The sequence below is a fragment of the Astatotilapia calliptera genome, chromosome 14 (assembly GCF_964374335.1).
Source record: "Astatotilapia calliptera chromosome 14, fAstCal68.1, whole genome shotgun sequence".
Taxonomy (NCBI): domain Eukaryota; kingdom Metazoa; phylum Chordata; class Actinopteri; order Cichliformes; family Cichlidae; genus Astatotilapia; species Astatotilapia calliptera.
In genome coordinates this window covers 20,237,057-20,264,704 of record NC_137435.1, presented here as the reverse complement: position 1 = coordinate 20,264,704, position 27,648 = coordinate 20,237,057, and the positions used below count along the sequence as shown (strand labels likewise).

Below are 27,648 nucleotides of genomic sequence, written 5' to 3'. Positions count from 1 at the left end.
CCCTCAATCACGGTAGTCACCTCATTGGGCCTCAATGCAAGCAGTGTCCTTTTAAAATATATTGGCGATATAATATGTAAAGTTGGTATACATATAAGTATACTGTATACTATGGATTACTACTGCATCAGTGCATGGCTGATGAAGCGACTTCTCTCGTTTTTACAGAAAAACAATGTTACAATCCATGGAAGACATGGAGATGTAACATAAAAATCCATATAAAATAAACACTTATTAATTGATTGATTTGATTAATTAAGTTTCACTGGAAGGTTTTTTAATAAGAACACAACTTGTAAACATGTTGGGTCACAGTCTTTCGCATAATGAATGAAGTGCTATGAGTAAATCTGCCAATTCAAACAATGGCTTAAAATCTGGGTCACAAATAGACAACAAGACTGATATAGTTTGATTAACGTCACATATGTATGAGATGGATATTGATGCCTCTAAGTAGGCTTTATCCATAGTATTCCCAAACATGTAAAAATATTCCCTCTTGATGTACCCTGTGGAGGCTTTGAGAGAAAGGCTAAAATCTATTTGTATTTGATTAGGAGCTATTTTACAATATATTCCTTCAAATAATCTGTCACACTATAAATTCAAGCTCGTGTCATCACATTTTCAGTATATATTTGCACAGTAAACAGCAGGCAGGAAAAATAGACACGCTATTAAAAGTTTATTTCATGAGCAACACATCCACCTTGTGGCAGCAAAAGGTAATGATGGATCATTTTTTGGTTTTTTCTTAAATATGTGATCCTTCTACTTACAAGGGATGTCCCTGTATCCATTTTCCAAAGAATGGAAGTAGTTCATGAACTCTCGCACAGGAATCCTGAAGGTCTCAAACAGACCTGTGTCCTCAAACAGCCTATAAGAAACCTGGGAGATGCCACCATGAGGAAAACACACACTACAGTGAATCACCTGGATATCAAATCATGCATATTAGAAATCAATTCATTTTTCCACCACCTGCATTAACAAGCTAACATCTTTATCCAGTTAAGCTGCTAATTACATAAGTCTACTGCAAATGTAATCTCAACAATATGAATTCCTGTTTATTGAATTAATGACCATTTGTTTTCATTAAAGTTGCAACATTTCCTCACTAACAAAGTATTTACCTGGCTGAGGATGCAGCCCGTCTTGCCGTGAGTCTTCTCCACAAGACTAAAAATGGGAAAGTTCCAGTTGTTAAGCTGACTCATTAGAGGCTCCAGCCCTGGCATTAACAGAGTCTCTGGGGCCAAGTTTGGCTTGTCCTGTCAGGCAAAGGTAAGTGAACAAAGAGAAGTTCAGGGTGGTGAAAGAAATATTTGGACGTAAGGTAAAATAACCTTTAGGACTTAAAAATTTCAGTCATCACAGTGACACAACAGTAGGAATATTGGTTTACTTAATGCACTCTGTAGACATACAGTAATCGGGCATAACATTATGACCACTGACAGGTGAAGAGAATAACACTGATTATCTCTTCGTCGTGGCACCTCCTAGTGGGTGGGATATATTAGGGGCCATGTGAGCCTTTTACATAAGAAGCAGGAAAAATGGGAAAGCATAAGGATTAGTGCAAGTTGGACAAAGGCGAACTTGTGTTGGCTACAAGACCGGGTCAGGGCATCTCCAAAACTGCAGCTCTTGATGTCATGATCCTTGGTTTGTCAACCCACACTTTTGTCTTTTTTCTCATTGTTTTTCGTTATCTTTGTATTATAGTTCTCACTGTTCTATAGGGTTTTTGGTTCGTTCTGGTTAAGATGAGTTTTGGTTTGGAGCTTCATAGTCTTCTATTTATTCATTTTTTCCTAGTGCCTCTGAGTTTCATTATGTCTATTTGTGGTTCATAGTTTCTTGTTTGATTATGTTAGTTTCTCTTTGTTTCCAGTCTGTGTTCCTTATTGGGTAAGTCAGTGTTTAGTTATCATGTTTTTGTTCCCTTTCTTCATCCCCCCAGTCAGTCATGTCTCTGTGTGTTTATTCTCCAATCGCTGTGTCAAGTTCACATGTCTTAGTTGTGGTCTCAGTGTTTTTACTTCCTGTTTTATTTAGTTCTTTTCATTCTCGTGTGTATGATGTTCAGTTTTGCTTCCCCCATCACATCAGTCAGATAAGTGTGTTTCTTCCTGCTCATGTTTTTCCCAGTTTAGATGGTTTGTTCCTGCCTCATGTTTTGGTTAAGTTTTCAAAGCAATAAACCTGTTTTTGAGTTTTCACGTTGTGCTCCGTGAGGCCCACGTTTGGGTCCTACCTATGACACTTGTGGGGTGCTCCCAGTCTGCAGTGGTCAGTATCTATTAAAAGTGATACAAGGAAGCAACAGCTGTGAACAAGCCACAGGGTCATCGGCGGGCAATGTTTATTGATGCATGTGGGGAGTGAAAGCTGGCCAGTGTGGTCTGATCCAACAGATGAGCTGCTGTAACTCAAAATGCTGATGTTGGTTTCGAAATACACATCCATCCATCCATTCGCTTCCGCTTATCCTTTTCAGGGTCGCGGGGGGCGCTGGAGCCTATCCCAGCTGTCATAGGGCGAAAGGCGGGGTACACCCTGGACAGGTCGCCAGTCTGTCGCAGGGCTTCGAAATACACATTTCACTGCAATTTGTTGCGTATGGGCTGCATCGCTGTAGACCAGTCAGAGTGTCCACTGCTGAAAGTTCCAACAACATCAAAACTGGACCACAGAGCAATGGAAGAAGGTCTGATGAGTCATGTTTTCTTTGTAAATCAATGCCTGTTGCTTACTTTGGAACACCTGGCACCAGGATACTGAAATCCATGTTCCCTACTTAAGCACTGCTGCAGACCATGTACACCATTTCATGGAAACGGTATTCCCTGATGGCTCTGGCCTATTTCAGCAGGATAATGCATCATTCCACAAAACAAAAATGGTTCATTAATGGTTTGAGGAGCACAACAAGTTTGAAGTGTTGACTTGGCCTCCAAATTCCCCAGATTTCAATCCAGTCGAACATTTGTAGGATGTTGCGAGGCCCCACCTGGCAACTTACAGGACTTAAAGAATCTGCTGCTAACATCTTGTTGCCAGATACCACAGCACACCTTCGGTCAGGCCTGTTTTGCTAGCAAAAGGTGGAACAACACAATATTAGACAGGTGACCGTAATGTTATGCCTCATTGACTTATATTGTTAAAGCAAAACCAGCTTTTTTAAAGTAACTTTCAAAGATAGTTGCTGCTTAATAGAGGATAGCTAGCTCATGACATCATAAGATGGTTTCACATAATTTGCAAATGATGTAGTGCTGCTCTTATTGTCGATTCAATTATTCCTTCTTAATGAAATTATTTTGGGGGAAGGACATTAAGTGAGGTCTGATTGTCTACCTCTGAAGAGAGCAGGACAGGGTGAAGAACAATGCCGTCATTCGGATACTCCCTGCAACCTTCCCTTGCTTCAGGAGGCTTCTTGCCTCCCTCTGCTTCCTCTTCATTCTGTGCAAAGTCGCTGCTGTCACTGTGGTTGGTCTCATAGGTGCTGTCGTACGTGCTATCATAGTCTGATGACGCTACTGCGCGTTCATCTGGAAAAACATGACACGATTTAGAAAGGTAGCTTTAATAATCACACTAGTACTTATGGCCACATTGGATTTGACACATTAAAAAGGACTAAACACATTAGAAGTGAACACAGACGTGTTTCTTCTGTTGAGAATACATTATCACTAGAACACAAAGATGTTTCTGTTTAACTAAAAACTGGAGTTAATCCTATGTTAATGTTAACTATAAGACCTTTTTTTTATAATGACTCCATGAAAACATAATCAAAATCCAAATGTCCAAAACTTCAGCTGTCCTAGGTGAAGCGCCCTTGATTTAGATCCTGCCTTATATAAGATTATTTTAAGGTCGAGACCTTAAAAGACCTCGATATGTAAGCCGATATGTTTTTGTTTCAGACACATGAAACAAACAAATTTATGAATCCTTACTAAAATTTGTGTCAAAAACAAACTCTTTTATTGCCATAACGAGTGGTGGATTTCTTGTTTACATTCTGCTTGAATGTCGTAAACTATGCAACTGTATATAACTGAAGGGTGTTTCTGTTGTTTCTTCTTTACTTTTTCAATTTACATTTATTGGCTGCTGTAAATACCGACACCAGTAGATTGACAAACAACTGATATCTGCTGAAATATCAGTTGTGCTCTAATTTGTATCTGGAATAAACAGAAAAATATGTATTTTTTTACTTGATTACCTGGGTGGGGTATTCTGTCTCCTTTGTCTTCAGACTCTACCCCGTTGTTTAGTCGATTGTTGTACGGCCTGCCACAGCTAACGGAGAGCAGAGAGACACAAGCATTCAGAGTATACACACCGGTCCATCCTAATTGATCTCTCTCATCTGGTAATTTGGATGTTGCTTTATTCTCAGAGCAAACTAATGACGTGACTAATTTCCCCCACTCACACGCAGATGACACATAAATTGTACAATCAAATTTTCTGCGGTCAGAATCGCTCTATATATTGTAAGTAAATAACTGATTTAGTATGTGATAGCGTGTAAATTACCTGCCGCAGAGTGATGGAGGCCGCCAGTGAGTGGTGGTGGAGCTCGGAGCGCTCTGGCTGTGAGTTAAGGTTCTGTGGTGGCTTTTGGGGGCCACAGAGCCAGGTACTAGCTCTGTTAGTGGCCCAGCCGGCTCAGGAAGCTGCACTGAACATATTTTTATCGTAGGGCTGGAGGCAGGAGTGCCCTGGACAGGAGGAGATGAGCAAGGAGAGCCCAGAGGTGATATGTTGGAGGGAGGGAAACCTGAAAAAGATTGCATTGTAAATCAATACTCGCTTTTTTTGTTTGTTTGTTTTGTTTTTACCCAAAATAACTGAAATGTTCTACACTCTGCAGTAAAATAGATTCACAGACACACACCTGGTCTTCCCAGTGGTTTGCTGTACAGGTGGTTGGATGTGACAGAGGCAGCACAGGAGGCAGACATGGAGCGACTCTTTGAGATGGTCATCATCACTGAGTTGTTCCAAAAATCACTGGTTTATTGGAGGAGAAAAGTCAGATAAAGAAATGACAGTAATGTTAAACCTTCTGAGTAAGACGTGTTACCTTTCTGTAGTGTGTTTGTTGCTGGCTGAGCGGTCTCTGCGTACAGGGCCTGGCTCGATGGTAGGCAGCCCTGTAGCTGATGTGGTTGTGGTCCAAGTTGATGAAATTCTCCTAAGTAATCCTGGGGGAAGACTCCGCCTGAGACGCTGAAATACAGATGAACATGTAGATGTTACCTAATGGTAAGTAGCTAAGGCAACATTATGAAATTCTAAAAAGTAAAGGGATTTTTTAAATAAAACGCAGCTTAAAAATGATGAAGAGAATGCTTCTTCGTCACAGTGGTCAAAATCAGTCAAACTTCAGAGATATCACTGCGTTCAGTTAGGAAGCATAAACCACTGTGAATCAATTTCACCCACTTTGGTGCAAATGAAAGTGACAACGGTGCACCGGAGAGGCAACCCCAAAAAAGGGAACGGCTTTGTAGGTGGAGGCCACAGATACAGATGAAAGCAGGGTCACACTGAGCACACTTGACAGTTGTGAAAGAGAGTAGAAGGGAGACATGCACCACGTCCCCATGGTGTTAATCAACCCAGTGTTAGACATTTCTCTGTAAATCCATGAGCTGAACGCAGTTAATGAGCTCATATTTTTCTGAAGGGAGCACACAAACACATTTACAGCAGAATATAGAGGGCAGCAGAGGATCACATTTGATGTTCTTCTAAAATAAACTTGCATCCACTCAAGCAGATAACCTCACATACACACATGCTCACTCTGCTCTGTGGCACTTAATCTATTCAAAGATCTCAAGCAGAGTGTGAACGAATGACTGAGGAGGCGAGTAAAAGAGAAAAGGGTGGGCTGAGAGAGAATGGCTGTTGGCGCTTTTTCTATTGTAAATTTTATTATTACTATGGGGTATTCCACTTTAAAGGGCATATCTGAAACATCTTCATGCAACAATAATGTAGCTTGAAAAAGTGACAAAAAAACTTGAAAATTGGTTTCACTGCATAAAAAATAAGTTATGAGCCAATCTTATAAAATCGTATAGTAACTTTGTAAAAATGTAGCCATTTTCAAAGTTTGCTAGGAGTAATATAAAGAGAAAATTTGTTTAACACAAGCTAGTTCAGAAGCTGGAAGTTGCTAAATATTAGAAAAATATCCTGAACAGTAGCAGCTTGATAACATAAACAGCCAAATGATACACTTTCAATAAGAACTACAAGCAAAAACTACAAATTAAGAAAAAAAACAGGGTTTTGCTGTCTCACTGTGCAAGGTCAAAGCTTAGTTGTAGCTCAGTCACCAATAGTACTGATTACCTTTATGTAACTGCTATTTCGGTCCTTAGTTCAGAGCCATACAACAGGCCAGTGCAAGTGAGTTGAATCACCTACATTACCCACTGCCACATGCAGTCTCACAAATCCCCAGTGAGCCAAAATGAGGCAGCATCTCATTGAGTTCCACTACATGGCTCAGGCATTTGAGTGCACTCAGGCATTGTTAAAGCTGCTAGTCACTTTCCTGGTAGGCCGTCCTGCATTGCATCACACACTTTATTTAGTTTCCTTGCTCACGTTAAGTGCCTTCATACATTTTGAAGCACTGGCCTTGTAAAACATTAAAAAGCCCCCTGGAAGAATTTGCGTCATTGTTAGTTATCTTAGAGGCCCCCACCAGGCTAGCAGTGAGGGAGGAAATGGAAAAGATCGCTGATATGTGCCAAAAGAGACATACCTGGTAAATACCTGTATGTGTGTGTGTGTGTGTGTGTGTGTGTGTGTGTGTGTGTGTGTGTGTGTGTGTGTGTGTGTGTACAACAATACAACTAAAAAAACATAGCTTAAATATAATTAAATATTTTTGTGTTTTTATGAGCACATTATTAATACTTTTTACTTTACTCACTCAATATAATAGAGGGAAGTATAATAAGTCTGGCATAACTATAGTAATTTATAATAATTTATTCTAACTTGAGCTATTCCTCATGCCCTTACTACTCATTTTCTGGATAGGTTTATGATATCAGTCACATGTTTCAGTGTTAGTTTTGTGAATATTCACAATATAGATAATAAAGACATTTTTTAGATAGGGGGAGGCTGTCTTGTGATTGATATAATGCTGGGCATGTATCTTTCCTTGTTAGATCGTCCTTTACTTGTTTAGTATGGCGTTATTTTTGTGCCACTATTCTGAGCACACGTAAAAAAAAATTGAGCGCACGTAAAAAAATTTGAGCGCACGTAAAAACATTTTGCAGGTGCATGTGTTGCATTTTGAGGAGAAATTTATTTTGAGCGAAGAAAAGATCAATTTGAGTGAACAAAGGTAATCGCTGTGTGCAAAAAATGTATTTCAGTGTTTGCTATTATCCATGCACACACACACACACACAAACAGCAGCCCCTCTCGCTCAGTTTTTGCATTTGCGCTTGCTCGCAATGTGTTGCTTGCGCTCTCAACATTTCTTCCCGTGTGCGTTCAGCTCTTTCTGTACACCGTTATAGTTGTACCACAAAACCAGCCAATCAGAGACTTGGATGCAAAAAACCCTGATTGGCTGTTTTGGTCTCCAATCAGTTCAAAATGACGAAATGCAGTATCCCAGAATCCATTTCGTCCAAAACTCAAACGAGGCAGTGGCGGAGGAACACAGAGTGGCGGAGTTTGAAATATTACTCTTTCTGGGTCACAAATAAACTTTAAAGATATTTTCATGCAAGAATGGTGCTGTGTAAACTTCAAATATCTGCTCGAATTATCAAGACATCGCATATTTGCAAAAGTGCTCTAAACGTTTTCGTAGATGCCTGTTACCCACCAGCTGACCGCATAGCTGGACTGGCCATTGGGCATACATTTGCCCGGTGGACCGATGGTGACTTTTCATTTTTATGTTTGCTTGTTTTTGTAACGGTATAAACAACGAAAGGTTGGATTAACCAATTCAGCTAGAATGAAAAAAAGACACAAAGCTGGAGTTATTCTGTGTTTTGCTGCACACCTGCCTGTTCTTCTCTCATCCTCTCCCCTCCCTCTCCTGTTGCTACTTCAATCATGAAACTGATCAATGATCAGCTGATCGGCTTTTCTGCCACAAGTCCTGTCTCTCTTGTTTGTTTATCGCCCACTTTGCGACAGAAAGAGGAAACCAGCGGATTTTGCGCTAAACAACATCAGCACGTTCAAGCTTGATCAGCTGTTGTTAGAATTTATTTAATTACTTTCTAGTATCAGCTGATGTTTGCTGGAGTCACAGCTGTAAAAGCTGCTGGTCATGATATTGGTTTGGATATGTGGTGAGAGGGAAACATGAAGGTGATACAAATCATACATATATATGTCTTGATGCATTCTTAATCATCCAGGAAAGTAAATCTCCAAAAGTTTATCCAAGTGACTTTTGTGACTGAAGTGACTTCTTCAGTCTGAGACCAATCCGATTTTTTTTTTGCATCCAAGTCTGTGACTGGCTGGTTTTGTGGCACAAATATAACTGTGTACAGAAACAGTTGAACGCGCACGGGAAGAAATGTTGAGAGCGCAAGCAACACATTGCGAGCGAGCGCAAATGCAAAAACTGAGCGAGAGGGGCTGCTATTGTGTGTGTGTGTATGGATAATAGCAAACACTAAAATACATTTTTTGCACGCAGCAATTAATTTTGTTCACTCAAATTTAGCTTTTCTTTGCTCAAAATAAATTTCTCCTCAAAATGCAACACATGCACCTGCAAAATGTTTTTACATGTGCTCCATTTTTTTTTATTTTTACGTGCGCTCAGAATAGTGGCACAAAAATAACGCCATAGTTTAGCATTTGGTTGTACTAAAACACACACCCAAAGCTGGAGGCTGTTAATTTTTTCTGTCATTACTTTTGTTTTAGTCCCGTTCTACCCAAAACTACGATCACAACAAAGATAAAAAAGGAAAAAAAAGAAAGAAAACCCCACACTTTTATCTATGCATGCTACTTAGCTAGCATTAGCTAACTGAGGTTTCTCGTGTGAGATTATTCACACATTGAGCTGACTATTGGTTCAGCACTGGTTCCTATGGAAAAATGTGTTTCCCAAAGTTTTCTGGCTGTTGCTTGGTAAAACTAGTTGCAATAAGGTGCTGCACCACAAACTGCTCCCTGATTGGTTTTGTTGCTAGCAGGTTGCCATGGTTGCCTGTCATTATTCATGTTTGTCTACAAAAACCTGCAAATTACTAACCAAGTGGTATGCAAAACTTGAAAATATGTGACGCAAATTAGAAATGAACAAGCTTTGCCTTCAAAGTAAACAGTTATAGCTCAGCTCTGCAGCCTGTTTCAAAAACATGTCTCCATTTCTAGCTTGCACGTTTCACAGCTTGGAGAGCAGTGTTTGTAGACAAATCTGTAAAAAATATAAATATGCGACTAAAGTAAAAAAGGAAGTTTTTACCAACCTTTGGGGAATACATATTTTTATATTTTATCCAAGCATTGTCACAACCAGTTAAAATAAAAAGCAGAAAAACAAGACGGCAACAGGACAAACACAAGTGTTCAAAACAGTAACCTAAAAACTGTGTGAGCCACTGAGCCTACTTTTAACATTTATGGTTTAGAACTGTGTCTACAATTTGCACTGGCACTGACTTTTCTATTCACGTTTATCTGCTTTGCCTAGCACACTAAACAGTTAAACATATGTATCTACAATAACTGTAAATCTTACACTGAATAGTAGTGATTCTTCTTCTCCTTTTGGAAGACCAGACAAAACTTTGTTTTTAGCTGTAAGTAAAATTCCACAAAACAGCCAGAACTACACAAACTCAACTTTTCTAGAAAGACAAGCAATAACCTTTGGAATAGCGAGTCTCTCTGTTTTTTCTGGCCCATCTTCAGAGTCAGAGCAGGTGTGGGTGTCTGCAGGGGTGCGAGGTCGGTGGAGTGGCTGGAGGTTGATCTGGGTGCTGAGGAGATTGCTGACAGCCTTCAGAGAGCTGCAGGTGTTAGGGGGCAATGATGGGTCTGCCAGCAGGTCTGAGATCAAACCATGAGCCTCACCCATCACTGCGATGTCCACCACCACACTGGTGCCCGATGACTAGAAGACAAAATGAGAGAAAAGGTGAATAATTAATAATCCATTGTTCATTTTTTCTTGTGTAATACAGTCATGTTGTGGATTTAAAAAGTCTTTACACACTGATGCATACTAAAGTTTTTTTATCTAAAAGAGAATGGAAAAATGTTTGTCTGTATACTGTGGTTGCACAGCAGCGCAACCATTGTCTGTGTGTATATGTGTGTGTGTTTTGAGCATAAAGCATAAATAAAATAAAGCAAATAAATAAGATGAAACAATTGCCTTTAGCCTATGATTGTACTATATGGTTACAGCAGGTTAATAATAAGTAATGAGAGTGGTCAAAATCCTGAAAACTGACTAACAAGCCCCACTCCTCCTACCCCTCCACCTTTTGTTCTATATTTAGCTATTATTGATTCAACATACTGATTGATAAACCCCAAAGGCTCATCTGTGTCAGAGGTAGGCCACGTGTTGTTTCAGTCATGGATTCCACCATTAATGTCAACATCGGTTAATCAGCTTCTCTTTAATTTATACCAGTTTCCATCACACAACCAAACATGTCACCCCACACACACACACACACACACACACACACACACACACACACACACACACACACACACACACACACACACACACACACACACACAAGGCAGTTTCTACATGTACATATTCTCTGCATGCAAAATGCAGTGTCTGCAATAAAGTGAGCCTTGAGAAAGATAAAGAACTGACATTTGAGAGAATTCACCAATCTTGCTGTGCTTAATTAAGTGAAAAGTTAAAATAAATAGCTTTTTTGATTAATGCCATAATTAAACGATGCAAGGCAACAATTAAAAGATCAAAAGATTAAGAAGACTAGTTCCTAAAGAAGATGCTTATTTTTTGTCAGTGAATGGCTTAAGGAAATAGACTGTATAGTGTAAAAGATTCAATTCAATTCAATTCAATTTTATTTATATAGCGCCAAATCACAACAAAAGTCGCCTCAAGGCGCTTCATAGATACAGAGAAAAACCCAACAATCATATGACCCCCTATGAGCAAGCACTTTGGCGACAGTGGGAAGGAAAAACTCCCTTTTAACAGGAAGAAACCTCCGGCAGAACCAGGCTCAGGGAGGGGCGGGGCCATCTGCTGCGACCGGTTGGGGTGAGAGAAGGAAGACAGGATAAAGACATGCTGTGGAAGAGAGACAGAGGTTAATAACAGATATGATTCAATGCAGAGAGGTCTATTAATACATAGTGAGTGAGAAAGGTGACTGGAAAGGAAAAACTCAATGCATCATGGGAATCCCCGGCAGCCAACGTCTATTGCAGCATAACTAAGGGAGGATTCAGGGTCACCTGGTCCAGCCCTAACTATATGCTTTAGCAAAAAGGAAAGTTTTAAGCCTAATCTTAAAAGTAGAGATAGTGTCTGTCTCCCGAATCCAAACTGGAAGCTGGTTCCACAGAAGAGGGGCCTGAAAACTGAAGGCTCTCCCTCCCATTCTACTTTTAAATGATGTAGAAGTGATCGAGTATTGTGTCTCTTCACTGAAGCTTACATGATCTGTGCCATAAAATAATGCTTTTGAACCTGTGAAGGATCAGTACCTTTTCTGTTTAGCTACTGGTCTTTTTTTTTTTTTTTTTTTTTGGACATGTCTCCTTTCGATAAAAAAGCAAAAGATAAAAATCTTAAAGATTTTTATAATTTAAAATCTTAAATAATTGGGCTGAAAAAGTTAAACTTTGATGCTTGCAGGGATCAGTTCCCCAAACTAAGATTTGATATTAAATATTATTATTTAATGTCTCTGTCTAAATAAAATGCTATTCTATTGTGATTTCAAAAAGATCACTTCAATTCAATTTTATTTATATAGTGCCAGAAATCAGATAGAAACTGATTTAGTGGATCAGTGGATGATAGTCCCTAGAGAGGTGGCGTCTGATACCTGACCTGACATATGGACACAGACAAACAGGCACACACAGATACGAACATCCATTCCCACCCTCATGCTCTCATATGCAAATACTCAGCACTCATCCAATGTGGAGACAGACATAAATAGACACTGTACACACAATCACACTCCCCAAGCGCACTCTATACCCCAGGTCTAGGTACTCTTGCCCCTAGAGGGGGAAACTGCACCCAGACCCAGGTAGTGTTACCCTCTTCCCTGGGGTGGAGAGAAGCAGACCACCCGGACTCCGCAGCAGCAGGGAGGCCCCACATTCCAGACCCCAATCGGATGGCCAACTCCTCCTCCCAGCCCCCCGCCCCAACAGGCAACAGAGAATTGGGGTGTATGAAGACTCCAAACCTCCCTCCGCCCGCTCATATGTAGTGTTGATGCATGTGTGTTCTAAGGTGAATTTAATACCCAGGAGGGCATGGAGCTACCTGCCAGAGAGCAGCAGGTAAGCGCATAGCCCCTCCCGATAGCCCTCAATGTCTACGTGTATTTAAAATTGAGAGGTGGGCAACGGCGCCAGAGGTGAGGTCGTACACCCTGACGGTCTTCTGGATGCCGTGTAGCGTGCCCACCCCCAAGGTCCTATATGTATGTGTAATGAGAGTGTGAGTAATGTGAATGTCTAAGTTGTGAGATAAAATTGTGGCACAGGCAGCCAGAAGGGGACAGAGGCCCCTCCCTGGGGGCTAGCTCCCCCGCTGACCCCAGTAGGCACCCCCACACTCTGGAACCTACCAGGGCAAGGGGGCCCATCCGGACTGGGGCCCAGGTCAGCAGGGGCAGCCCATCCAACCCCACCACAGAGAAAACTGCACCCACCCCATCATCCACTCATCTCCCAGACTACACAATGGTGTGTATGTGTAAGTTTGGTGATGGAGTTTTTATTATGAATGAATGATGAATTTTTTATGAATTATTATGTCTATTTTTATGCTTAAGGACAACAGATGGAAATTAGCCCTTGGCTATAATCTGGTATGTTTACATTCATGTAATTTTTTTTTTTTTTACATTTATGTTCATTAACATGCACTGTCCTAAATAAATAAATAAACAAGACAATAGACACCCAGGCTGAGTTCTTCCTCCACCTCTCTTATATCTCTCCCCCACCTGCAGAGTGAGTTCCTGGAGAGAGGAGACCTCCTGCAAAGATGTAACAGCCTCTCCCATCAGTTAAAGAGACCCTCAGGTGGCTTGATGCACCGGTGGCAACCCGCACCAGGGCTGAGCTCCCATATGCCCACCCGCCCACAACCCCGGTGACACACCAACCAGGACACAAGCTCCCAAGGCCCAGCCAGGGTCCCGGCCTGGAGACGGAGCACCCCCAGAACCCCATGCCCACCCCGGACCCACCTAGGGGCAGCCAGGCTACCAGGTCAGTAACCCATGTCCGTCAGCACAGACCCTCCCCTATCCCCGCTGCACGCAGCCACGAGGAAACCATCACCTAAGAGCCCTTAACAGGCCATGACCGCAACCCCGGATTGAGCCCTCCAAGGAAGACGCTCCTGGGGAATCCCCCGACGCCCCAAGCCTATCCCTACCCCCACACCAATCACAACAGCGAATGTGGGACCAAACTATTTTTTGCCATTTTCTAATTATGGTATATGGTGTACAAGGCCAAGTCTTTGGCTTTTAAATGAATATAAACTCTTTCTGTGTCTATGGTTGATTAATAAGCTGGAGTGGAAGATTGCTGCTGCTACTCCTCCTCCTCGGCCTGTACTTCGAGGATTCTGACATTGGTATAACTCAGGAGTGTTGATTCATTTAACTAACATAATCATCCTGTTGTAACCAGGCCTCTGTAAGGCAGAATGAATCAATATGTGGATCAATTATTAAATCATTTACTAAAAGGCAATTAGAACAGAGAGACATAGACCTAGTAGTGTTTCATAATTCACAAATAACTGTTTTATATTTTGGTCCGGTTGAGGATGTATATTACTCTTTTTTTGTCATTTTTTAAATACTTAAGTTATTTTTGCAGATTTTTGGTTTGGGGTTTGGTGATATGGGAACAGAGGGTCTCTATATAGGATTTAAAACAGAAAAACTTTTCCAGCTTTTAATACTTGAAATTGTCAAATACTAATATGTAACAAAGTGTTGCATATTTTTTACTTTTGATTCAAACTCTCTCATATTTTGTCCCTAAACCACCAGCCTGTGTGTTGTAGTACTGAGTTTTGATATCCAGAGCACTTTTAGAAATTGATCTAAGACCTGAAAGTTCAGGTCAAGTGTGGAAGACTACCTTTTCTTTTATTTCTTACACTTATGCTATATTTTAATACCAAGGACCCAACTTTTGTTGTTGATTAAATTACATCAGTAGGATAATGTTAAAGTTATAGAACAAAATCTGTTGCTATTCATTTCAGTCCTGGCAGTTTTTGTATTATATATAAAACAAATAATAATGACCTACCATCATACTGTCATCTGTGGATGTCTGTAGATGTTAGCCAGTTAAACCTCTACAAGGTTTTGTCAGAATTCATTCCAAACTTTTTAAGCTATTGTGTTTGCCACACGTGTATAAACTAGAACCTGGTCATGCAGTCTGGGAATGGGCTATTTCAAAAAAACTCACTGATTTAACTGTGGTCCTTAATAGGATGCCAGAGCTGCAATTTGTTAAGTTTCATGCCTCCTAGCTATCAACTGTAAGTGGTGTTATTGCAAGGGTTTGGGAACCACAGCAATTTAAAAGTAGCAGACCACACAAAGTAACAGAGCAGGGTTAGCAAGTCCTGAGACTCAGAGAGAGTAAAAGTCACTAGTGCTTTGCTAAAGCAGTAATAGAGTAGCAGAGTAGTATTACAGTTTTTTCTGATTGCTTAAGCACATTTTTTGTAACCATTGGCTAATTTTGCAAAACTCTTCACACAAATAAGAAAACCTGTCACCCAATAATCAAAACATTGTAGTTCTCTTGCAAAAGCAAGATTAACTAAGCTAGATTAACTCTTCACACCTTCGTAAAAATGGTGTTTCCGTATCAAACAGTACACACAAGCCATCATCTCCTAAGCACACAATGCGCCAACTGCACACTGATGGTATGAATACAAAACACATCTGGCTTTTGCTTTCTCTGTGCACAAGGTAGGCTATGTCAGTGTGAGCTCATACTTCTGTCATAGATCCATAAGCATAGAGGGATCCAAACTTCAAGTACTGGTGTACTTGAAACACATCAAAACAAACACAAGTGTTTATTTCCAAGTATAGGATTATTTGCAATCGCCATAATGACTATATGGGTTACTTGGTCTGCAGTGAACATGCTTCCTCTGCCCCCAGCATCTGGTCATCTAGCAATTCTGTAAAGTAACAATTTCAGTATTTTTACATCAATGGTATTGGTGTGTTTCTCATTGGCATATGGCAGTGCTACAAATCTTTGTGCGAAGTGACTGTGCTAACCGATTCTCATTTCAAGATGTCCTTATGGTACTTGCTACAGTGTAGCGGCTCGAGTTAGGCTGGACCCGTTGGCCAGCTACCCTCAGGGTCATTCCACGGTTGATTACATGGTCCACTATTGTAGCTCTGATGTCATCAGCAATTCTATTTCTTACTCTTCCTACCCTTCCTCTCCCCCCTCCTCATCTTCCTCTCCCCCCTCCTCGTCTTCCTCTTGCTCCTCCTTGTCCTTGTCGTCCTCTTCATCCTACTTCTTCACCTCCACGTCCTCTTCCTCGGCCTCCTCTACTTCTCACTCTTTCTGCTCCCTCCATTGTACTCCGCACACACAGCTTACCTGTATTATAGTGCTTAGGCTGATTGCAAAGTGAACTAATTATCTAAGAAAGTTTTCACATGTGAAAGTGTGCCAGACAGTTGGCAAATTAGTGTTAATGATAGCCATACATGTGTATACTTTTGCTAGGAGTGTGTTGGAAATTTGGTAATTGAGTGTTGTGCAGTGAATTGTGCCTACAGTTTTGCAAAGTGTGTGTTACAAAATTGCAAACTGAGTGCAAAGCAGTTTTTGTGCTTTTAGTTTTGCAAACTCAGTGAGTGGTTTTGCTATAAGTCTGAATAGTTTTAGAGATTGTGCTACAGGAATCACAGTTAGGGTTTAAGCATTCAGAAAAAACTGTAATAGAGTTCCAAACTTTATCTGACATTACAGTTTTTTGGAAATTGGACGGTCTAGCCTTCTGATTAGCTAATCAGAAGGCTAGACCGTCCAATTTCACGCCTTTAAATTTTAAAGGCGTGTTTGTGTGTGTGTTTATACAATTGCTATTATGTTTGCACTTTATGTGTAATGTTACTGACTGCAGAGATCAGTAAGATGTGTGTATTTTTTATTTATTAGTTTTATTTATTTAATATTATTTTTTAATTGAATGACTGTCTAGTAGTTCACAGATGTCGAAAAACTGAGTGTGGTAAAGCCACTGATTTTGTTTCTGTATATTTCTGCAATCTGCACATTGTACTGACTTTCATTTTAATGTTTACACCAGGGTTCCTTGTCAGCACTTTATGCTCAGATGTTTGTAAGCTAAAAATAAACTATTGTGTATGTTCAAATATACTGTTGTGATTGAAGAAGTTAAATAAAAATGTCAGTCATCAATTCATGCATCACCTCATGTCATCATAACAGAGGTCTGTCTTCCAGGAAAGAACAGTTTAAAATTAATGTAATATAGTATTGGCCATACTATATGATGTATTGCTTGTCTTTGTTTAATAATACAGAAGACAAAGACCTTAAAAAATAATCGCATATCGCATCGCAATCGCAATATTGGGGCAAAAAATCGCAATTAGATTATTTTCCATAATCGTTCAGCCCTAATAATAATAATAATAATAATAATAATAATAATAAATTTACTAGAATTAGGAGAATACTGAAAATAAAACAGTGACTCATGGTTATTAAAAACTAGATCATTACTAATGTAGACAAATCAAAGAACAATATTTTCCACTATACCCCCACCCCCTCTCCTTCTGTATCTTTCTTTCCTCACTGTGGCAGCACATGAAGCTAATTTAGCTCACATGATCACTCCATCCATAAGCCTTCCCATCTGCCTGCCCCCTGAGGCTGCGAGGCTTGACAACTGGCAGCAACCTCTGCTTTTGCCACTTTGCTTGTATCCCTGCCAAACTTTTTCACTTTGGTTGGACTTTAAAGTGTTATTTTTATATCTCGGGCTCGTGAGTGACCCGCTTGAGGATTTTTATTAATTCAATTCTTTTTTGGTCCAGAGGAAAAAAAGATCAAGATGAGACAGCAACAGGAGAGGCACCCCTCCATATTCCAACTAAGTGACAGCTGATTCTCAAAATTTGCTTCTTTAAACAAAATCTATTAGCTCTTCAAACACATCAGGAGTTGTGATGAGTAAATGCAACAAGGACGTAGGTGATAGTTTACTGGAAGAGCATGTGTCTGTACATGCGTGTGCGCGGTAGTGTGCATGTGTTACCTCAACCTGAACAAAACCCATTAGACCACTCCAGAGCTTTATGACATCCTGCTATTGTGACATTCACCTCTTACCTGGCAGTAATAGAGTTGTTGAGCTAATGTCACAGAGGGAGTGACATAGTAGAACCAGCAATTTGTGTGCACCTGTAGATACCCACCCAGACACGGAGACATGATGTAGCTGTTTTATGGCAATGTTATTCTCTGATATTTAACTTCCTAGATTAATTTATTGTCTTGCAATGAATTTAGATTAGAAAATCAAATTTTATGTCTGTGCATTGGCTAGTACATTCAGTACATCATGCAAAAGAATTTGAGCTGATGGATGCTACAGAGATCTGTTTTGAAACATGTTGGTGTAAAGGTGAGGAAGGAGTTTATGGATTTCTCCCAGTATGAAGGGCCACAGGCTACAACTGGGGGAGCAATGGTCAATGAGTAAATCAACAGTGGACACATGAAGATGTGCATAAAGACACACACACAAACACAGAGGTATGCATGTACAAGAACCTGCCTTGGGATCAGACCGAGACAGCATGTAGTGCACATAGAAACATGGGTCATAAAACTTTCTCAAACTGAGTTCACTGTAACAGAATACAAATCGACTGGACTCTGGTGATGTACACAGAGAAATAAAAAGAGATCTGTGTATGCCAGGCTCCTATGAAACCACAGAGATCCTCATTTGGTTTACTTGTCAAACTGCATCATCAGTGTTTAAAGGTTAAACCACTCTCCATTGCATTTGAACTGACACACATAGAATGTGGTCAAAAAGGAAAAACACCACAGTGCTCAAAAAATTCCAAAGAAAATTTTTTTTACCTTTTATTTTTGGTGTGATTTTAAGTCCTGACCTCAAAGGGTTCATAGTTTATGTATATACTGTAAATATACACTCAGGGACCGCTTTATGACACTGTTCAACTGCTGGTTCATGCAAATATCTGAGCAGCCAATCACATGGCAGCAATTAAAACTAAAGACCAATTAAGTTCAAACCAAACATTAGAAAGGAAAAGAAAGGTGGTTTAAGTGACTTTGATGGTGGCGTGATTGTTGGTCTGGGTAGGCTGGTCTGAATCTTTCAGAAACTGTTGATCTGCTGGGATTTTTACCGCTCAGCGATCTTTAGTTTAGTTTAGAGTTTACAGAAAATGGCCAGAAAAAGAAATAATATCCAGTGAGAGGCATTTCTCTGGGTGAAAATGCCAAGAGGTCAGAGGAAAATGACTGATAGGAAGGCAACGGTAACTGAAACATCCGCTCACTACAACCAAGGTGTGCAGAAGAGCATACCCATAACCCTTACCTTGAAGCAGGGTGTGTGTGTGTGTGTGTGTGTGTGTGTGTGTGTGTGTGTGCATGTGTGTCCAGATATAGAGCAAAATCTCTTTCCAGCACCTTGTTGAATCTGAGCCATAAAGAATTAGGTCAGTTCTCAATGCAAAATGAGTCCAAACTGGTACTACCAAAGTGTACCTAATAATATGTCAAGTGATTTTATAACCATGGGAATATACATTCAAGTCAAATACAAGTTTCAAACTCTTTCCACACAAATGAAGATGATACACAAAGGATTTTTCCTCAGGTTTCCCATATCCACCACTTCCCACTATAACAGTTTTCTCTCCTCTCTACCCCCATCCCCCAGCCCTCTCCTGAGAGACAGTTAGAAAATATGCAGGCAGATCAGGCATAAAGGCAGATGGTGAGAGCCGAGAGAGAGAGAGTTAAGCAAAAAAGAGGGATGGAAAGAGAGAACGGGAGAAAGAGAGTGATAGGCACATAGAAAGAGAGAAGCTATGGCCACAGGCAGGCCATGGCCAATCAAGTGAAAAAGAGAACAGCTCACCCTAGCAGACCAGCTGAGCTCCTCCACAGTCTCATCTACAACAACTGTAAATACAGCACTACAGTGGAGAGCTGACAAATGTTTTTTTTCCTGTATATGAAGTAAATAAAAGAATAAAATATGAAAAAAAAACTCATTCCTCTCAGATTTATGAACTAATTCAGGAGTAGTGATATTTAACACGGCTTGCCAGCGGCCAAGTTCATATTCTGAATTCTGTAATCGCCAAGAGGACTATTAAAGATTTACAAACAGTTACAGGATTTCATCGCTGGACCAACAGTTAATCCTTAAGTAAATCAATTGATTGTTTAATAATGGATGGTATATATTTTGGAAGGGGAGCAGTTGAAGATTGTTAATGCTCCAGAGGCTACATTTCTTTGCAAAATTGTATCTCTGCAATGAATGCTCCTTTAGCTCCTGCTCATACTCGGCAGAACTGAAATGCAAACACAGATCAGCAGATATTGATTAAAGAGTGTTTGGATTAAAGGTGGATAAACTACACAAACCATTGTGCTGGAGTCGGATAAAACTGCTTCTCCCCAGCACTACTTCACCTAAGAACAACAGTGACAGTGAATCTCTCAGTAGAGGCTTCACTCTCCTTCTTATGAACGCCAGACTCTGTGACCTAAAAACTAGGCTCTATCAAGAAGCTTAATTTAGACATTGCTTCAAGTTGTCCTATTTAAACCATCTCATCATTACTGATAAAATGGCTTGCACACATGTGTATGCACGAGCGCTCACACACACACACACACACACACACACACACACACACACACACACACACACACACACACACACACACACACACACACACACACACAAAGCATAGAGAACAAGCAGCCTATGCCAAGAGTGAATCAAACCAATACTGGACCTGTTTAAGAAGATTGTCCTGGTGGCGCCCCATGGTACTAGCTGAGTGCCTCCTCTGCATCATTAACGTTCAGCTCGAAGAGAGCCACTCACTCGTGATATTTGCAACAAGATTCCTGGAGAAGTCAACAGCTTTATGCTGTCCTCACTTCCTTAAACCTTAATTCAAATGTCACAGTAAGTGACACATAAGAGTCTCAATCCAAAGCAACTGACATTTCAACAATGTAGCCCACAAACACTTCCTCGCACTCTCTCGTCTCCTTTCCGCTGCTGCTGCTTCATAAGCCCCCCCGCCTCATCATCTCACCCGCCCCTGCTTCCACACATCTACCAATTGAAAACTGGTTCACTGGTGGTTCAGGGACGACAAAACCTGCAGCACATAGAAATCAGTTATATTGAAAATACTTGGTTGCTAGGACACATTGGGGCAAAGATCAAAGTGATTCATCTATGGACCATAAAATAGTTGTTTGGGGTTCAGTCGGCCACAGTTATACTACGCCTTCTACTTGTCAAGGGTTTCCTGTGATAGCAGATGATGCATGACAACCAAACAGTGGGTAACGTGTGTTATCAGAAAAGCACTCTCAGCATCAGGACACTGAGGTACATATTGATTCATTAAAAGTCTGTTAACATGGTTGGATGTTGGCTAAAACTGGAATTACATGTCAACTGTGGGAAAAAAACAGATGATTTAGCTACTATATAAAAAAATGTAAATAAATCACCACAGTATGGAGAGAGCCACACTTCCCGAAAAGACCATATTGACTTCAAAATATGGGAATCTTAAAAAGTTAGAGGCCCCTTTCCAAGGATGACGCTTCTTAGCATTCATCAGATTTTACTTTGTGGTTTTCTATGTATTATCGTAGGATCTTTACCTCACAATATAAAGCACCTTGAGGCAACTGTTATTGTGATTTAGTAGTATATAAATATGAAATTGCACATTGCTCTGTCAAAATTCTTCCTACGGGAATGTTTGAGAGCTAAGTTAATGTGATATAATACCACTATGTTACAGTGCTGTGCAAAAGTCTTGAGCCACCACTCTTTTCTTTTGCTAGGAAAATGGGAAATTGGTGCAATGATTTATTGAAACTTGTAAACATACTAGCATAAAAACTAGCTTTTATTTCATTAGTTTTGTTACCTGGCTGAGATCAATTCCCAATCAAAACCTGAAATATTAATTATTAAGACAATAATAACAACAATGCAAACGTGCCCCACTAACATATCGCTGGAGAGACAGAAGTGAGTCAAACATGAATAGGAATGTGCCGAAATGTATTGAGTGTGTTAAAACAGATTATTTAAGACCGGACAGCTTTCACAGTCAGCTGAGCAGGAACAAAAAGAGTTTAATGTTATGAAAATAAAGATCTGCTTTGAAGCTATTTTGATATTCAGCAAATCTTCAGATTAGAAGAGGAAATTTTGCCAAAGACACACATCCTTTTTTGCCCTTTCCCTCTGGGCTGCATTGACCCAGAATCCGTCCAGAGCTGTCTTGTGGTCCCAATCTGGATGGCACATAATCTGCAGATAAAAGCTAACGAACAGAAGCTGCTCTCAAAGATCATTCTACTTAAACTATAGAGTGCTATCTGGGCGCATAACATCATCTCTCTTGTTCTACGATCCCTCCTTTGCTTACCACTCCTCTCTTCCTTTTTCCCATCTAAAAATAAACAAGAGCAGGCACAGCTGATAAACAAAAAGAAAAAGACACGTGCACCCTTAATGCTGGAGGGCTGATCTACATTTGCTTCTCTTCAGCTCTCTCCCACCACCATCCTGTATCTGTACCCTCTATGAAGTTATTTTTTAAGACTTCCTTCAATAAGGTAAAAAGAGTAATTCAGGTAAACACACTGATAACAATTTTTGAAAAGGTTAATGCTTAAAACGATGGCGTCTTTAACAGAGCACGGCTGCCTACTCATCATTCTAGACATGCTGATTCAAAAGATGACCAGTAGGGGGATTTCTCAAAATGTACAGGTAGTTTGAAATTACATTAGAGAACTAGTGGCCCCAGATGGAAGCAAGAGGTAACTGTTTGGCACTTTAACAAAGAACAGAAACTGTCCATTGTGAGTATTTTTAATTATACTTCTCTGACCTATATTCCACGATGCTGAAAGCTGGTGAACTGGTAAAGAAGTTTTTAACGTTTAGATTTAACATCAAGAATTAAGCACAAGAATTCTGTGTGATTCTCTAAATAGTTTAACTTAAAATTGCAACCACTGCAATTTTAACTTCATGTAATGGTAGAAAAATACATGCACATAGAAACCAGGACAAAACAAGCCAATGATAAATGTAAAAACAAGCAACGGCTTGCACACTTTGGGGCAAAGCTATTATCAGTTTTTGTTCATGAACAGCTGTTCAGGACAGTAGTAGTAGTATTAGTAGTACAGATGGATGCATGCGTTTGAAAAAGGACAATGTAGAATTGAAAATAATTTAAAATACATCTGAATAAAGTTCTTTAGATGTATGTAAAGGTTGTACCTTTGTGTTCTAGGTATGTCTTTATTTATAACAGTCAAATCATTCAAACTAGTGACACTGTGTATACCAGTGATACTCCCTCTAAAATTAAAGGTATTTTTTTAAAGTTTTTTTTTTAATAGGAAAAAAAGAATGCTGTACTTATAAACATATTTTGATTAGTGTGTAATTATGTCTTCCAACAAAATGTGATCTCATGAACTAATGAATTCATTAAAAATACATAAGAGTGAGTGCTGGTTTGTGGAATGTGCCATGTTGTATTTTACCTATGTGCCTAGAGACAAGGTGCATACACAGTACGCTTTATAAATTACTTTTCATTTAAAGATCACAAAGAATCCTTTCAAATTATATATGACCAGTTAACATTTATTAAATGTACATTTTCTACAATAAGATAGACAAAACAGAGAAAACCCAAACAAACATATGACTCCTTGTGAGCAAGTGCTTTGGTGACAGTGGGAAGGAAAAACTCCTTTTTAACAGAAAGAAACCTCTGGCAGAACAAGACTCGGGGAGGGGAGGCCACCTGCCTCAACATTGTGCCAACTAATGTTAGGCTCTCCTAAAAATCTCAGTTTCCCTCTGAAAACTGTAACAGTGGCAAAAACAGCAGCGCTTACCAGCAGAAACGTTCAAGATGAACATTAACAGTAAATGAGTAAATAAGAGCAAATCATTAACAAAGCTCATCAGTGTTACGGGAAGCCTGTGCTATATCATTCCATCAATGATAATAACAGTATAAATTTTCCATGACATATAAGCGCCATCAACAATATCAACCACTGTGTTTACATTCGCTAACGCACACGTCAACCATGCAAGCCCAGACATGTCTGAGAGCGAAAGTAACTCGTTGGCCTTCGATTCTCATTTAGTACCAAAAAAAGGGAACTACAAGAGTTCAGGCCTCCAACAAAGCACATTGCCTTACAAAATATACAAGAATACTGTTCCTGCTAAACCCATAACCACATTGTTTCAACACTTTAGGCAAAAATACACCATATTTAACTAGGCTATGAAGGAGGATATGCTAGTAGTGATTTGCAACCCATCACATGGCTGTAGCACTCACTACTGTTTTCCATATGAGGAGAAGAGCAAAGAGTGGATGGAACTCATTGATCTGGGTCAATGGTGGTAACCACTTAAGGAAATGGTTCAAAAGCTTGACCCAAGTTACAACACACCAGGTAAAAAATACATATTTTTCAATTAGATATTGATCTAAAGTTTTAAACAGTTATTCAGTCTGTTTACTTAATATTTCCATAAAAACTAATACCTAGGCTACTTCTGGACTTATTCTGTATTACTGTATATACTGTGTCCCTACTATTACACTATAAATCTGCTGCTGCTGCTGGTAACTCATGGCACTAGAGGTCCGCCATCAATAACATAGCTTACTGGAAAAGAAGTATGGAAAATGCCACTAATTTTGTGTGGACTAATGAATGCTGCTGCCTGAAAGCTGCATCCACTACTAAAATGTTCAATATTTTTTTGTCTGTCATCATATATATAGAGATAGACATAAACGTTATTAACCCCACACTGGGGAAAAGTCATAAGACAAATGTGAATTAGAGCTATAAGAAAAATAAATAGTAATTTACACTATTTACAATTTATGTTTTACAATGTGACATCATATCATTACATACTCAGGGCTATACCATACACCCCCAGGTTACACAACATTTTTAATATTTAAATGTTTGACTTGCCTGCATAAAGGCAATGTGCATCATGCTTCTTGTGCAACATTAGGTCCATTTAATTATTATTAACAATAACTGTTAACTGATAACTGGTCCCAGGCCTAGTATGCATGCTTGTGTGTCTGTGAGTGTACGTCTGTTTGTACGCTGATTTCATCAAATGTGATGTCCTGACAGTGCAACCGTCATCCACTGGAGATGACTTTGCATCTTGAATGGCAGATGAGATAATCTGCCTAATACAGTGGATTTGTTTAATGTGAGCCCCTGAGGATGGGAAGGCGGTTACGTCACAAAATGAAAAAGCAGGAAAGCTGAATTACATGTAACTCTTTATACATATATACACTGCATATATAGCTATTTAAATGCATTACATTCCTTTCTTTATTAGTGAAAATGTTTGTTTTAGAGATAAGGCATTAAAATAGAGCCGCATTATAGCAGAAATCCAAAGCATTTCAGCATCCATATTTACCACAGGCCATTAAACCTTCCTATGTGGTCGGCTGTCCCTTGACAGCCTCCAACTACAGCTCATATACACTTGTGCTGTCAAGTCTATAAGAGGCCAGGAAAATCACAGCGGTCTAATGTACTCCTGAGCCTCATAAACTCTGACAGCTCCATTATTTAGTCTTAATTAAACTTTTAGTTATTTCACTGACACAAACTGAAAAGTCAACATCATATGTACAAAGGGATGGTGCATCTACACACACACACACACACACACACACACACACACACACACACACACACACACACACACACACCAGTCTAATTTTGCTGGGTCGCCTGGCACATGCATCATCATACTGTGGTCTGCAGGGGGAGCTCTTTTTTCTGACTTACTACTATCAGCATAATGTTTGCTTTGATGTCTAATGCAGTTTGCAGTTTGCTTCTCTTGAGCTGTATCAAAGATACATTTCTGTTGCTTTGTGACAGACAATAAAGGTGTTCTATTCTATTCTATTTCAGTCTATTTTAGGTTTTCTGATATACGCAGAACATAAAATTGATTCCATATTTTTTTAAGTCGATGATTTTCAAAGAAGATGCAAAGAAGATATTTAAAAAGGATCTCTACAGTTTGGGCCATTTTCAACATTTTGATATTTAACAATAACATAGATATAATAACATAATAATTTTTGTGGTGTAACTTTAATGACTGTAAAAACAAACATTAATACACAGAGAAGGAAAGAAGCAGACCAGGTCCCATAGAGACAATAGGATCACAGACTTGTCCGCGGTTGACTTCAGGACCACAGATATCAAACCTCACTGCACCTAAAGCTGGGCCACATTTAAAAACTGTTAAACTTACAAAGGCAGCACTTCTATACAACACTAGTCTTTGACACCATCAGACTGATAAATACTCACCTACAGAACATAAATGTTCTATAACTGCATGAATCTCTGAAAACACAACAGATTTGGACGGCAGCTTCCACTGATAATTTGCTGTGAATTTTGTACTAAACAGGGTAGGAAAGAAATAAAAAAAAACTGCAATGTTTGTTCAAGCCAAAAATAAATAAAAACTGGACTATAGACTATAATTGGAATCTTTATATGTTGCATACTATAGTATCTTATCTTTATCTACTGCCTGTCTATGGCAGGTAGCTCAGTCTTGGTCTCATCTGTCATCACAGCAAAGACACAGTCATAATCTGTTATTATCTGTTTGGTATAGTTTGGTACCTTTAGTCTCCCTTTGCTTGTATAGAATTTACTTAAAAAAATGTAAAAGTCTGCTGTGGAAAACCAGAAAAGAACAACTCGTTTTCACACATTAAAACTTTGCCTAAAACTTAGATTAGACTAGATATTGTACTTTGATATTTATATTACAAATGGGTTTTGTTAATCTTAACCGCTCCTGAAGTTCTGTTCTGTGTTATCGATCCAATTATTATGACAAGAAAAACTATGTTCACATGATGACCTACTTCTTATTGAAAAAAATATCTGAAAGCTAAAAATAACAACAGCAGTCGCACAGGGTTGAAAAAACACTCTCTTGTTTTGCATAAAACACAGTTTAGTCAACCACAGGAAAAACATGGAAACGACATCTGTGTTTTTTCTGGTGCTCACGCTGGCAGTGTGAAACCAGTTAGGTTAGTCTACAAGAGTTAAAAAATCTTATTCTAAAACACTAAGCAGCAGTCTGCGTGAGCCTGTGCATGTTATGTCACATAATGACAAATGACAATTAAAGGCTAAAGGAGCATGGATTTCATCTTGACGGGTTAACGTGTGCACTGACAAACACATAAACACACATGCCCGGTGTCACGACTCAAACGCTCCACTCCTCAGCAACCCAGCAAGCTAGACCAAAACCCCTACTGACCAGCAACTGTTCTTACTAGAGCCCAGCTGAGACAGAAAAAGAGAGGAGGGAAATGCAGTACACATAGCCAACATGAAGAGAGAGACAGAGAAAGTGGGAATTGAAGGACAGAAATAATTCCTATTTCATTTTATCTCAGTAAGCTTCTGAGATAACTGATGTAATATATATATATATATATATATATATATACAGCTGGATAGCGTAGTGGTTAAACTACACGCCTTTGGAACAGAGGATCGCAAGTTCGATTCCTGCCTGGGGCGTCTGTATCCAGTAAGGGTCCTAAGGCTAGACCCCCTATGCTAAGCAAGCCTACCGCAGACATGAGCGAGACAGATAAATATGAAGGCATGCCGGCTCGGACGTCGCCCGGATCAACAAGATCCGCGTCAGGTGTTGAGGAACCAGGGCACCCTGACGAAAAGTGGGCTACTGGAACAAGAAGGCATCGGTGGGCAAGGGACGAAAACAGGGCGTTGTTGGAATGCTACTACGCAAGTAACCCCGGCGGAAGGGGCTACATGAATAGGATGAGGGACCTATGGATTCTTCGATACCCAACATCCACAATGACGGCGAAACAACTAGTAGCTCAGTGTTCCAACATTCGAAA

General features: G+C 39.7%; 1 protein-coding gene across 1 annotated transcript in view; it reads right to left on the bottom strand.

The window, feature by feature from the left end:
* The window catches only part of LOC113036022 (cGMP-inhibited 3',5'-cyclic phosphodiesterase 3A-like), a 77,901-nt gene that overhangs the window by 15,255 nt on the left and 34,998 nt on the right, over window positions 1–27,648 (bottom strand). The window contains exons 2-9 of the mRNA XM_026192015.2: window positions 9,936–10,181; window positions 5,129–5,274; window positions 4,940–5,055; window positions 4,579–4,822; window positions 4,262–4,338; window positions 3,379–3,575; window positions 1,146–1,283; window positions 786–897 (exon numbers count right to left, since the gene is read on the bottom strand). Of these exons, the coding sequence (XP_026047800.2) occupies window positions 786–897; window positions 1,146–1,283; window positions 3,379–3,575; window positions 4,262–4,338; window positions 4,579–4,822; window positions 4,940–5,055; window positions 5,129–5,274; window positions 9,936–10,181 (1,276 nt within the window). The remainder of the gene's footprint in view (window positions 1–785; window positions 898–1,145; window positions 1,284–3,378; window positions 3,576–4,261; window positions 4,339–4,578; window positions 4,823–4,939; window positions 5,056–5,128; window positions 5,275–9,935; window positions 10,182–27,648) is intronic.